The sequence below is a fragment of the Saccoglossus kowalevskii genome, chromosome 11 (genome assembly GCF_978046115.1).
Source record: "Saccoglossus kowalevskii chromosome 11, keSacKowa6.1, whole genome shotgun sequence".
NCBI lineage: Eukaryota > Metazoa > Hemichordata > Enteropneusta > Harrimaniidae > Saccoglossus > Saccoglossus kowalevskii.
This window is the reverse complement of record NC_140651.1, coordinates 24163733-24178740: the sequence shown is the minus strand read 5'-3', so window position 1 is coordinate 24178740 and position 15008 is coordinate 24163733. Positions and strand designations below refer to the sequence as shown.

At 35.5% G+C, this 15008-nt stretch overlaps 1 protein-coding gene across 1 annotated transcript; it reads left to right on the top strand.

Moving 5' to 3' along the window:
• Positions 1 to 6022: 6022 nt before the first annotated feature.
• LOC100373438 (uncharacterized) lies at positions 6023 to 13403 on the top strand. Its single transcript, XM_085505047.1, has 7 exons — positions 6023 to 6102; positions 7548 to 7659; positions 9937 to 10029; positions 10721 to 11164; positions 11542 to 11619; positions 12144 to 12258; positions 13263 to 13403. The coding sequence occupies exons 2-7, from the start codon at positions 7555 to 7557 to the stop codon at positions 13385 to 13387; spliced, it is 960 nt and encodes a 319-aa protein (XP_085361173.1). The 5' UTR covers positions 6023 to 6102; positions 7548 to 7554; the 3' UTR covers positions 13388 to 13403.
• Positions 13404 to 15008: the final 1605 nt, after the last annotated feature.

The following is a 15008-nucleotide window of genomic DNA, read 5'->3' as shown; positions in this document are numbered from 1 at the left end:
AAATGCCGTGTTATACAATGTAAAACAATTACTCACATATTTATTTATTTATTATTTATTTATTTATTTATTTATTTATTTATTTATTTATTTATTTATTTATTTAGGTATGTTAGCGCGCATTTACCGTTGTATCACGCAGAATTATATTGCCTTTGATATTAACACACATAAATAATGCAATTTGAAGAGTCTATATGAAAGGTATATATCATCAAATATCATATCATTAAATCGCCGAATATTTCACTTCAGTCTACTAATTGCACCTAAATGACGTTTATCCATTCCCAATTATGTTATTATAGTGTAATCAGTATTAATCATATACCCGGAGAATGTAGTGTATCCACTGGAAGAACTAAACAGAGCATAACTCCAACCCAGTTTAACCCATATCCCATCTCCTTCATGCAATTCTAAGATGATACTATTTGTTCCTGTGCCATAACCCGCAGTATTAGAGTAGGCACAAGTCAGCTGAATCTGGTTTTTCATAAAACAAATGTCAAGATTATTGCCATCTCTCGGTTTCACTGCTGCCATAGTAAAATAATATACACCACTAAGGGGACATGTAAAGTTACCAGTGCTTTCATTGTAATGGCCCCCTATGTTTGTGTAGATGTTATCATACGTCACCGGCTGATCACCTGATAACAGTTCAAACGTACGTGCAACTGAAAATGCAACTCTGGAAGTGGTCTGCATTGGGCCTGGGTCACCGGTATTGCCTTTATCGCCCTGGTCTCCTTTCACACCAGGTATACCAATAGGTCCAATCTTTCCCGGCATTCCCGGTACGCCAGAATTTCCTTTCTCTCCAGACACACCTGATTCCCCAGTTAGGCCATTGATACCGGGTGTTCCGTTGCTTCCGTTGTCGCCCTTTTGCCCAGTCTCCCCTCGGTCTCCTCTTGGGCCTTGTAACCCTGGATTCCCCGGTATACCTTAATAAAATCAATAATATAATATAAAAATCAGTATACAATTGTATGAATACATTATGCGATTAATTATGCTATAGATACGATATGATTTTACCTGGTGTGCCAGGGATACCCGGAACTCCATGACAATAATGTATGACGTCACCAGCCTTGTCTTGTCCATGTGTAGATATTACAGGAATGAGTAGCAGAAATAGCGGGATAAGTTCTCTGAATCGATTGGAAGACGCACCATTCTTTGTGTTTGATATCATTGTGGATTCTGTAAATAGTGTATAATAACATAATTAAATGAACAAAAATGCGTTTCTATTTTTTAAACTAGAGCATGCATTGAGTGGTGATTCGTTTGAGAAGGAAAGTGAACCGTAAGGTCTGAATGAAAAGAATTTGTTTGTTTTTTCCATCATTGCCGCCATCATTTCCAATAATCGGATATTTAAATTATTACAATATATGCAATGCCCTTTTGTGACGACAAGCATTAATGTAACACTGTTGTTGTCACTTGGCTTTGTTTGTCATACAAAATATTGTATACTTAAAATAACATTACTAAACACACATCAACGCTATTCTGGCGGCATCGACACGTTTCATCACCAGATGACACGACTTAGTGGAAAGTGCTAAAGCTCAGTGTTCTCGACAACAATGACGCATACTTTGCTCCATCTAGTAATCTCACTGTTGATTTACTATATAGTCAACAACTTGAAAGGTGTCTAAATCAGTGTTTTTTTCACTTGTCTTGAATTGTGGTGGTTTGAACCGTTTACATTGCATTGTTCATGCCTATATTGTTTGGTCTGCTGCACAGTATCCATCAGAAGCAACTAAGAAACGACAAATCATCAACGCGAAACGCATACTCGTGAGTCGATGGGAATGTGTGGCCACGTAAGACATTCAAACAATTGAGATGAAAGATACATGACATACTTAATACATTAGCTGAGCAGCGTGATCACTTATGTGTTTATTTTTCAATAATTCAACACGACAAATCCCGCCACATGCCTGGGAACGATTCACAATACAGAGCACGCTTCCCATCACCAAATCGCAGCAGGTAGATCTACAAATTAGAACTACAAATTTTATAAAACGTCAAAATTATATGTAAAAAATCACCAACCCCTCACTATATTATGTAAGAGCGATTCGCGAGCAGAATCCCTGGTAAATGTGGTGAAACTGTATTTGAAGACAAATAATTGTGCGGCGTATGCATTTTTTTGAATCCATTTCGTATTCAGCCCTGGCGGATATTACACCACCGAGCAGATGAGTGAAAGTCTCAAAAACAGTGTCAACTAAAAAAAAAAATCTGTTTGTACCATCGATCGATATACTGGTGGAAGGTTGACTTTTAACGCACTGTTCATTCAGTAAGTTAACACGTTTTCCTTGGCAGCTCATGCACATGTATTCGTGATTGCAATATTTACACAAGGCCTGATTAATTAATCCCGATAGATTGATGTATTAATTGATGACTTACCCTGAGGCGTTGTTAATTCTTGACACCGGAGCAAGTCGGGAAAGATTGCAGCTGAATGATTTTAAATAATGTAAAACAACGCAGACTTCACCGAGCTAGTGTGAAATCCAATCAACATAGCGTCAAATTAACGCGTTATCTCAGTTCGCCCACTTTCACTACTCTTTAATGTTGAATATTAACGTGTAATGGCGTTCAGTAATTACACAAATGCAAGCACCGTTTATCTTGTATCTCTCTCAGTAGTGAGTGCCCAATATATTTTCGGTAAAATTCAGTTCAAGTACTCGATAAAGAAGCCGACATCTGCCAGACTACATGGACAATATAGAAAACAGAAACCCTGGTAATCTTTTAGATTAAGTAAAGAACGCACCACCCACAAGCTACCACAAGATAAACAACTTTAAAATTTCATTTTAACGCTGGGATAGAGTCTCTCTCTCATGTGTTTTAGTAATCACGTGTAACTTCCATGCCTTCTTTTTATATCATATAATCGTGAAGGCTAGTAAACACACTACAAATCCAACCACTGTCCTCAACAAAAATGGCTGTCAACGTTTATTTAAATACCAGGCGACAGTATCAAGCTTTGGGGGTCAATCTTACCTGCTTAACAGAAATCCATTTCAATTTCAAGCGTGCTGATTTCGTGCGGTAGTCGTCGCGCTGCGCATGTGCGACATTTGTGTTGATAAACATTGATTTTCCCACAATCGTCTCAGTTTGTACTCGCTGATCTTCGTAACAGTCGAAGTCGCCATCTTTATTTATATGAGACCCATATATCTCCCGCATGCGTGGAGCGACGACTACCGCCCTTTAACTGTCGTCGTTGCCCTTGAGTGTATTATTTTCATTTGCTAACATCGACGACGATTTGGAATTGTTTTATACTGATGTTGTTTACACTGCAGAGTTTCTAAAATCCGACGTAAAACACAAAAGGTTTCCTTCCCGGTAGTCTAGCGACTTAATTTGTTTACAAAAGGGGAAAGCAGCAGCCCGTATCTTATTCAAACGTTCTCGTTTTCTAATTGCATATAACTCTTCCAATTTACGCTCGGAATTAAAAAAAGAATTGTCCAATTTTCCTCGACTATTTCAAAACTATCGAAATTTGGATTTTTCAAATTCTTTACATTTCTGGTCTTTTGTGAAAAAGTAAATAAATGTGACAGTCACCCGACTCGTTCAAATATCACTTATGACACTTAATCAGCTGACGCACATTTAGAGATGGTTGAGCATGTCAGTACTTTCAGTCAGGATTTCTAACCGATGGTGGTAATCACACAAACTCAACAAGGTTCAAATAATGTCCCAAGCATTTACAAGCTCATATTTGAGAAGGGAATTCCTATATATGTCGCATTCTACATTAAGGGTACAAACTGGGCTTATATAAAACACAAATGTTGGACGCGATATATGTGAATGAAGAGCATCATTACGTTATTGAAATATGCGTTACCCTGATAGCGACCTTTGGACAACATAGAGAAATTGTTTTCAAATTTACTTCGAGTTTCCTGATTGAGCTGAAATGTACGTTACTTAAGATAACGTACATTTCAGCAATGTAATATTGCATCCAGGATCATTGGTCGTGACCGTTTTCGAATGAACGTCCAAAAAATGATTTGATTTACACTCACCTATTAATTGATTTTGTAATCTCTGATTGAGCATAATTCAACTCAATATAGTAAACTCATTATATGCTCATTAGTAATATTTATTAATTATTATTTACGTGCAAGGATATAAGACTTTGATAGTGATCTAATACTGCAAAGCCGTTTATTTTCACTATTGTAATATTTTGAACATAATTACTGGGTTTTAAATCCACGAATTTTACTTACTAGTATTAGCGAAGGTAGCAAAATTAATTTATGAATTTACTGTATTAAGGTATGTATATGGTAATCATCTGCACTTATTTTGTATTTCCATATTTATTTACTACTATTTTCTGGGTAAGAAAAATGAATAACAGCAAGTAAAACGCTCAAAATGAATAAACCAAAATAAAGTAAATAAAATGTAGAAATTGGCTACAAGTAATTACATTCATTTTTCCATCAATGAATTGTAATTGTTTTGTTGGGAAAAAATATTTTTCAAAAGTACTTTATGACAGCTAATCCAAACTATGAAGTATTCTCACAAAATGACAATCAATTAAATACATAGAGGTAAATTAAACATGTCGGACACTAGGTAAAATCGGATAACAATATTTTCAAAGTGACTAAAAAGGTTGGGAATTATGTATGTTCCAGTATTACTTGTCATAATGGCTAAACTATATAATTAATCTTATTTCCCTGGTGGGTGTTTCTGATAATCTGATTGTTGGAAACGTAAAATTAACTGATAGTATTGTTTACGGCATTAATCTTCACTTCAACCATGTGTTCAAAAACAGTACATCCGCGAATATAGCAGAAAGTATATTCGTCGTCACTGTGATAGAAATATGCTGTGCATGAGAACGTTGATGAAAAAGATCCATAAAGGTCAATGCATACTGAAAATAACATGCATAGACTGAGAGATAATGCGTTGTAATCGAATGATAAACTGTTTTGTTTGCTGGATATACTGATAGGTAAAATTTTCTATCCACATTCTCTAATACAATTTGTGATTGAAGGCTCGAAATTTTCCGGTCGGCGTCAAATACGATATATAGTTTTGTTTTTTATTTTATTTATATATTTTATATAAAAACTTATCCAAAATTCAGCTAATATCCATGGAAACGCTGCCAAACACAACAACAGATTATTATGATCTCACTTAACCAGAAAGCGTTTGTTTTGCCTAGTTTTCCTTTTCTGCAATTTATTGGATAGTTTCGACAAAATTACATTGCTAATCTCATTAGTCACGGTACGGCTCATTCACGCCATGGCTGTTGAGGAAAATGTTTTTTTAAAACGAATCTATGAGTAATATAGCGTAATCCCTCGGATTGAGTTGTAAAATAATCTCAGAATCTGAAATACAAAATTAGCTAAAATACTACAAACTGTATTAGAGTCGTCGAATTTGGGTCATATTTTAATTCATGTTCATACGTTTGAAATCATGGTAAATATTTACATAAGGAACACATTTGTAACATTTTTGTAAATTTTTCAATCATCGCCTATGTAACTAACAACATACATAGAGGTGTACCGAACATTGACACAGTCGTGTCCAATATCAATCGGATTTTTTTGGAAAAAATTCAACACGGCCGGTTTTTATTATATCTAGGATTGAACTATATTTCAACAATTTTTTTTTATTTCGGAGTAAAAAAAACGACAAAAATGTGTTTATCGAATGTGCTTACCGTAACATCTTTCCAATTGTCGCAACTACTTAAACGAAGTTTAAATTCTGTTAAATATGCTGTACTGAGTATTTGTATTTCAAAGTTACATACTCTTCAATCGGCTGGCACTCTTACTGACTGGGAAACTATTGAATTACGCCGGTGAACAGCGCCACCAAACAACATGAGCGGAAGATAATGAAAAATGCGCCCTCTAGCGAAAGATAAAAACAAACATGGCCACTGCTGTACCAGTGTGATGAAAACAGTGGTTCGCGCATATCAGGAGTAGTATATCTAATTGTATCCGGGTGAGTACTCGTACTGTGTTTGAATTGATTGACAAACCTCTGAAGTCTATATTTCGACTTATGTTAAGTCGCATAATGTTTTTGTCACTCTCCGGAATTGTTACTTGTATCACGGTTTATGCTAACTGTGCTCGGTACAATTACATGCGATTTACGATCACCTTAGTCGTACAGTAAATAGTAAATTTATGTGTCGGATCAGATCATTACTGGATTGAGTAAATTCAAACATGGAATAATCTGTAAGTGATATACCGGTAATATCGCGGGATTTAAATAAGTTGATTAGGTGACGGCTTCTTCATTGTTCACATTGTGGTGGTGTAAATTCCGAGGTTAACTTTGTATACAGGTCTGCTGTGAATGTAGTAACAGTTTATTTACGAATTTAAGTAATTAGGGATAACTCTGGGGGGGGGGGCGTCTCCTAGGTTTTGAGTTTGGGTAGCACATTTCCCTTTTGGTATACATGGCCTCAATAAACTACCTTGAGACAAAACACCGCAGATCCACGGCCATCCTATTGTATATCTTGGCACATATATATATTTTTATTAGACGCATAAAATCCTTAGGAAAGGATAAAAAGGGTCTTACAGAAAGAAATTAAAAAAAAAACTACAATCTAAAAAAGAAAACAAAAAAGAAAAACTTTTCTAAAAAAAAAATAAAACAAGTCATTCAGAGGTTTGTATGTATGTTCATATCACCAACTCATGGGGGATATGCTTATGATCTGCTTAATATAAATCATTTTGATTTGACACTTTCGGATCTCCTCACATTTTTCCACGAAAGTTGGTATACTCGTAAATTTCCCCGATTGATGAAATGAAATGTTCACTCCTATGAAATGTTGTGATAATTACTTTACATGATAAATAAACTATAATTCATTGCAGTAATTTTTTACTTTTTCTTTTTTAACCCAGTCTTTATTTTATTCTTATTTTTTTTATTGTATTGTATTTAGTCTTGTAATACTTTTTATTTACCGTACTGGACCCGCTGATGGTTTGGTAGTGAATGTTTGTATCAGTGTAATTTTATAATAACTTTATGTAATATTATGAGGTTATCACGTAATTTATGCATGCATGAAAACAGTGCAGCGATCATATTTACCGAGTGGAGATTGATGCACTGCAGGTCTCCCTGACTGCATACTTTGCAGTATGCTTATGATATCCTTATTATTATTTACTGCTTGTAGTAGTAATTTAATAACAGCTTGAAATGGCAACAAAAAGGTGTTCTGCGTTGCGGCTTCTATCAAGGGGTGTCCTATGTAAACAAAAGAATATCCTCAAATGTGACAGAAACGTTATGCAAATTTTCCAAATAAGGAAGACTTTCAAACATGGCACTAACACTTTCAGTGTTAAATGAATTCTATTGTTTTTGATGTCAGATGTATACAATGTACTTTCATGTTGTTATTTCAGGTTTGCTATGATGGCGACCCAGCAGACAAGTGCTTCTGTAGTTACTGCAGGTCAAGGCATTGGAAGAAAGACTTTACAAGATACCATTAAAGAGATAGAAACTCAGATAGCTGTAAGTTGAGATCAAACTGTAATAGGTCAAAGGTTATGCTAACTTTGTTGGCAACATATCCTAAAACACATGTGATTAATTGAGATGCAAATTTACATATTTATCCCTGGACGTAAAGATGATAACAAAATGCATTCATATTTTATAGACAAATAAAGAATAGAAAATGCATAGAGTTTACTGTAAAATACATTATTTTAGCTGGAATTAATTTTTGCTAAAAAGACTTTTTCTGCATTTTGTATGAAATTTATTTTCACTGATTTTTGACAAGTTGAATGTAAAATATAGGAAAAAAGGTATATTCGCTGGATTTTATTTTCACTCAATCATTCTCTCAGCAAAAATAGCGAAAATTAATTCCAAGCGAAAATAAAGTATTTTACAGTATATATCAATTTAATATCATTTTGTTCATGTCTATTTGTAAGGACTAATCATAGAGTAATCACTTTCTAAAGAAACACCAGAAGTGTAAATAAAATTTAAAAACTTGCATAATTTGGTTGGTTGTATGCATAGACTCTAGGGTCTGTGATGTACATGTCTGATCTGTAGTAGTGCAAGTATACAAATATTGAAACAAGCACATGTGCAATTTGAAAATAGTATAAAATTTTGGGGAGGGGCATGTAATATGTTGTTGCTTATGTTCATTGACACAGTACTATAATTTATCACACCCATTTCATGTGTATGAATATATCTTAAAACCTGTTATGCATGCAGTTATTTTGATTATTTACATAAAGAAATGTTCATTTGCATAAATCCAATTTCAAATTTGCGTTAATGCAGTCTCTGATTACTTGTTTACATATTGTAATTGCAATTACACGTCACCGAAGTTATTACCAGCTGCTCCCATAGAATTGCAGTTATAGCATCATGATACTGGTAGTTTATTACTACAGTCACAGGTGCTCCTATAGAATTGCAGTTATAGCATCATGATACTGGTAGTTTATTACTACAGTCACAGGGGCTCCCATAGAATTGCAGTTATAGCATGATGATACTGGTAGTTTATTACTACAGTCACAGGTGCTCCCATAGAATTGCAGTTATAGCATGATGATACTGGTAGTTTATTACTACAGTCACAGGGGCTCCCATATAATTGCAGTTATAGCATGATGATACTGGTAGTTTATTACTACAGTCACATGTGCTCCTATAGAATTGCAGTTATAGCATGATGATACTGGTAGTTTATTACTACAGTCACAGGGGCTCCCATATAATTGCAGTTATAGCATGATGATACTGGTAGTTTATTACTACAGTCACAGGGGCTCCCATAGAATTGCAGTTATAGCATGATGATACTGGTAGTTTATTACTACAGTCACAGGGGCTCCCATAGAATTGCAGTTATAGCATCATGATACTGGTAGTTTATTACTACAGTCACAGGGGCTCCCATAGAATTGCAGTTATAGCATGATGATACTGGTAGTTTATTACTACAGTCACAGGGGCTCCCATAGAATTGCAGTTATAGCATCATGATACTGGTAGTTTATTACTACAGTCACAGGGGCTCCCATATAATTGCAGTTATAGCATGATGATACTGGTAGTTTATTACTACAGTCACATGTGCTCCTATAGAATTGCAGTTATAGCATGATGATACTGGTAGTTTATTACTACAGTCACAGGGGCTCCCATATAATTGCAGTTATAGCATGATGATACTGGTAGTTTATTACTACAGTCACAGGGGCTCCCATAGAATTGCAGTTATAGCATGATGATACTGGTAGTTTATTACTACAGTCACAGGGGCTCCCATAGAATTGCAGTTATAGCATCATGATACTGGTAGTTTATTACTACAGTCACAGGGGCTCCCATAGAATTGCAGTTATAGCATGATGATACTGGTAGTTTATTACTACAGTCACAGGGGCTCCCATAGAATTGCAGTTATAGCATGATGATACTGGTAGTTTATTACTACAGTCACATGTGCTCCCATAGAATTGCAGTTATAGCATGATGATACTGGTAGTTTATTACTACAGTCACAGGGGCTCCCATAGAATTGCAGTTATAGCATCATGATACTGGTAGTTTATTACTACAGTCACAGGGGCTCCCATAGAATTGCAGTTATAGCATGATGATACTGGTAGTTTATTACTACAGTCACAGGGGCTCCTATAGAATTAGAATTCCATGTTATTGACAGTGGTTCATATAGTTATACTAATGTGGTCAATTCAATAAAGCCTCATCATACTACTAGTATCTTAATTGTTTCTCTATCAGCTGCTTGGTCCAGGGCCTCACACTGTCAAACAACAAGAAGATTTGTCCAAACTCAAAGAGCTGCATGGAAGGGCATTAGCCGAGCAAGAAAAGGTACTGTGTATGTTCTGTCCAATATCATTTTCTATTTGAACGGCGTCTTTTTCCCCCGCCAAATTTTCTTGCAATCTATCATATTATTTGAAAATGGTCCTGTGATTCGTAAATTTGTTCGCACATACATGTTGCACGAAGTGTGCTTTCATCCATTATTGGTCGGTTAACATATAGTGATTGATAAAAGAGATAATTTGATAAAAATTGTTAAATTTTTTTTTGTAACCACAATTTTTCTTTCATATTTCTTTCATCCAATGATACAGGCAAATAACAAAATTTATATTGAAGCATTTGAGCACCAAGGACAATCGCCATCACAAATTTTAAACCAAATAATAATTTTATAATATAGCCAATAGAAAATTATGTTCATTTGGAATTATCAAAAAAATACATAAAAATAGGCAAATTAACAAAGTCACTCAGTGTCAAATTTGAAAGAGGACATTGTCATTGTTCTCACCAGGTATTTTGATTGTGTCCTCAAATATTTGATATGTAGACAAGTTTGAATTTACAAATTTGAGTCAGGAGAGTGAAAAACTTGAAAGTATAGTATAAAGCATGAGGATGAGCATGGTGAGAACACTACATTGTTCTGATAAATAAGGCAGGCTTTGTATTCTTTCACAATTACCCCGGTAGTGTTATAACTGCTGTTTTTGTTTGCTTTTCACCTTTAAAGCTGAAATCTAACAGGCCACCACAATTGACTCAGCCACAACCACAGCCAGTACCTGTGTCTGTGCCGGTCACTCTAACCCAGCCGCAGCCACAAACTTCCCAAATGCAGCCCCAGCGTACACAACTCCAGCCGCAGCTTCAGCCACAGATGCAGCAGATGCAGCAGATGCAGCCACAGATGACAGTAGTACAGCATTCTCAACCACACATAATGACAACACAGAGTACCGGTACTGTACAGATGGTGAATATCATCAAACCGCCAATGGTCACTACCCAAGCTACCCTCCCTGTTGTCTGTACCAGTGCTCCACAACAACTTAATACAGGCTTAGTGAATGCAACAGCTTCTCCAGTGACCATTCCCAGACCCATCACTGTACAAGGAGGAACAACAGTGCCTCAACCAGGGACACCTGGTCGCATCAGTCCAGAAGGCAATCAGGTAGGAAACTCACAAGTTACATACAATTATATCTACATTTATGTGATTTCAAATTACTGTATTTGTTCTATTAGTAGCGCATTACTTACATAAATTACACACATGTATGTATGATCATTTTGATGATAGTATACAACGAATGCAATTTTTTATTTTGTACTAGTACGTGCACTGCTATTGGAGATGTGTTTCTAATGAAGAAAATGTGGTATTTACTGCTCTAATCTGGCCATCTGTCCTAGGAGTTTGGCTAATGGCTGGGTGTATCAGCTCAGAGAAAATCTTACAATGAATTGATCTTTTATTAAATCAGTCTCATAATCTATCTATGGCATGGTCACTATTTGATATCCTCATATGTATTTTATGTTTTGTAGATTTTAACAAAGAGACGATTACATGACTTGGTAAAAGAAGTTGATCCGAATGAACAACTTGACGAGGATGTAGAAGAGGTATATTTCACATTAATATGTCAATCTGTTACACTGGAAATATATATTGATTTTGTTACAGAAACTATATTCATGTTTGGGATTACATGGCGTGGCTGTTTGGCCATCTCTCGATCTAATGGCAATTTAATACGCTATCATGGTGTGTCAACCAAGCCTGGTTAATCACAAGCACTTGTGGAGCTTAACCAAGGTTCCCTCAAAGCTCCTTTAACCTTGATGCTTTTTGAGAGCCAATGTGTGGCTAAATTTACGAATTTCATTGACTTGGGGCATGGCTCTGTGCCGAGAGATGTCTTTGAAAAAGCAGTGTTGTTTACAAAAGTTTTAGGTAACAAAAAAAGTAATTTCAGGTGCTGACCCAACTTTCTATGCTAGTGATTATTCACACTGAGGTGGAGCATATCAGTCAAAATTAGTGAAAAAAATCTACAAACTGAAGTAATAGGACCTAAGCCTAGAAAACGATGCAATAGGCACAGCTGACACAAGATGATGACATTATCCTGTTTTGTATCTTTCAGCTATTACTGCAGATAGCCGATGATTTCATCGAGAATGTTGTGACGTCTGCATGTCAGTTGGCAAAACATCGCAAATCAAGTACAGTAGAAGTAAAAGATGTGCAGCTTCATTTGGGTAAATGTCTTACACGTATTTCATATAGTCATTCCATAGATTAACTACAGTTAGAAAACATGTTTCCAGTGTTACATGCTTTTCAAAGGATTGGAAATTCTAGTGAAAAAAAACCATAATGATTATGGCTAGTGATAAAGTGACCATGAGGCAAGCTTTAGTGTCACAAAGATGATCAAAAACAAAATTTGAAATGATGTCGATTTTGTGTTTACAGACAGTGATTTCATTTTATAGTTATTGTGCGTGTTCTTACGTTCTTATATTCTACCTATATATCAAGCCATTGCTTGAAACATCTAGCTATGTTTAATAGTTACTTAGAACAACGATTACCAAATATGTACTATACGTCACATGCTGTCACCTTTCTATAGTTAATCAATGTATATTACTATACTTCAGTCATGGTACTGACCTCTAGTAACAATCTGATGTAATTTTGCGGTATTGTACAGGGTATCCATAACCTTAGGAAATGCAAAATCTAAATATAGAACACTTAAGCGGTGTTTCCAAGATGGTGGACTTTCCAAAAATTGTCACCATTTCGTTCATGTTTCGAATTCCTACGCCAATTTATAATGATAAGGTTAATACGAGGTGACTTCAGACAGTACATGATTGGATTGACCTCTGCTATGTGTTGACCGATACTCCCGCTGTCCTGTTTTGATGCATATTGTGGTTTTCTCGTGATAACCTCATAATATTAAATAAAATGTTACTAAACATAAACCGTAAACCACTTTATAATTTTGTGAGACAAATTTTTTAGCAGTGGAAATTTCTCTAGTCCTATGAGTATCAGTCTTCACAAATGCCATGGAATCTTGGAATTGCGAACATTTCTATCCATAAAAATTAAACAGTTTACATTATTATGTTGTACAAGTTCATATTGAAACAATGGTGTTATTTTTTGATGGAGATGTTCGCTTTTATCCTCCCATTCTCACTGTATTTTACACTCTCAAAAAGTTTCCATGTCTAATTTATTCCAGAGCGAAACTGGAACATGTGGATTCCAGGTTTCGGATCGGAAGATGTACGGCCATACAAGAAATCCACAACCACCGAAGCACACAAGCAGCGTCTGGCTCTTATACGAAAAACATTGAAAAAATAAAAGTTTGCGAACAAAATTTATTTTGATATGTGCCGTTTAAAATGAAAAGTCTGATCCCAGAGTGCTGATAATTGCACATCGTAGTGACATTTAAGAGTGAATTGTAGAAGAATATCAAAAAGTATGTGCAAGACCATTCACTTTTCACTTTGGGTTGAACTCAAGTCATCTGTGAAAACATGTAAAGGCTCAAATATAGCCATCAGTACTTGCCTTTATCTAAATGGCTAGAGAGCAAAAAAATAGCTCTAACTTATAACAGGTTATGGGAGGGATTTCAATGAATTTAGGTCCTGGAATAATTTGTGCTTGAAACAATGTTTTTTTTGTTTTTTTTGACGCAATTTTTAGTCCCTGTTTCAGATGCAGCCTGAAAGGCGGACTATTAATTCTTATTTCAATTTTCCATCTGTGACGTCTCTAACATTTTCACAGAAATTCTGCAGCAGATATCGATGAAACTTGGCAGGTTGATGAACAAGTACCAATTATGCACATAATTTTTTTTTCCAGATCTGAACATCCTAAGTTGGTCTTTTTCATGATTTTCATCCAAAACTACCTCTCCCAACTGCACTGAGAGAACAATTGAGCATGTTCAGAATAAATAATTAGCTTAGATTGTAATGCTTGGGTTTTTAGTGATCTGAATCGGTGACAGATGGGTTGTACCATTACCAATTTCAGTAGAAAATGTAGAGGGGTGTCAGGGCTACATTTTGAAGGGAATTATAGTGGTGATACTGAAACAAACACAGGTCCTGGTAATATACAAAGACCCGAATTAACAAAGAAGTCAAGTTGTTATTAAAGGTACATCAAGGTTTACTCAGATTTATGAATGTATGAGACATACCTAGTTTGGTTGCATTCCGATTTTGGACCTGGGCCAATGAAAGTTTTCAGTTACCAGATTAAGGGAAATCACTTGATGATGAGTTGTACCCACATAGAGTACATACTAATTCAATTGTTTGCAGATGTTCCATGTATTATTTTAACATGAGTATTTTATAATTAAATAACTGGGACTGTGACATTCATGTCTTGTTTTGTTTTTAACTTTCCTTACTGAAATATTGCCCAAGTGAATCCCTCACCTTAAAAGGAAAGGTCAGAGCCATCTATAATTGTATACATTCATGCCATTTTCAATGTGTTTAAATGAAGACAACTGAGCCAAAGAGTTTCTTACATAGTGTCAGATATATGCATAACAGCATCTACCGAATGTTTATTGAATCAGTGGGGGGAAAATAGTTTGCACCCTGACACATTTCCTGCCAATACCGTTATATATATACTGTTCCAGTCATCTGTTAAGTGTAGGAAACAAAACAAGAACAACTGCCATGGTGTTAGCGACTTATACACTGGCTGCTTTAATTTAATTTAATTAAATACTAGGCAAGGTCATCATAATTTCCCCATCAACAATCGTTCTCTAATTTCCATGACCACACCTTCACTGACTAGAATAACCCCACCCTCTCAAGAACAAACTGAAACTTTCAAGTTTACAGCGAGGAATTCTGGCCAGTAACGCCATGGCTTCTCTCTCATTAGAGCAAGAAATTATTAGCTGCAATGTGATTGCTGATTGGCTACTCATGCTGTCAAT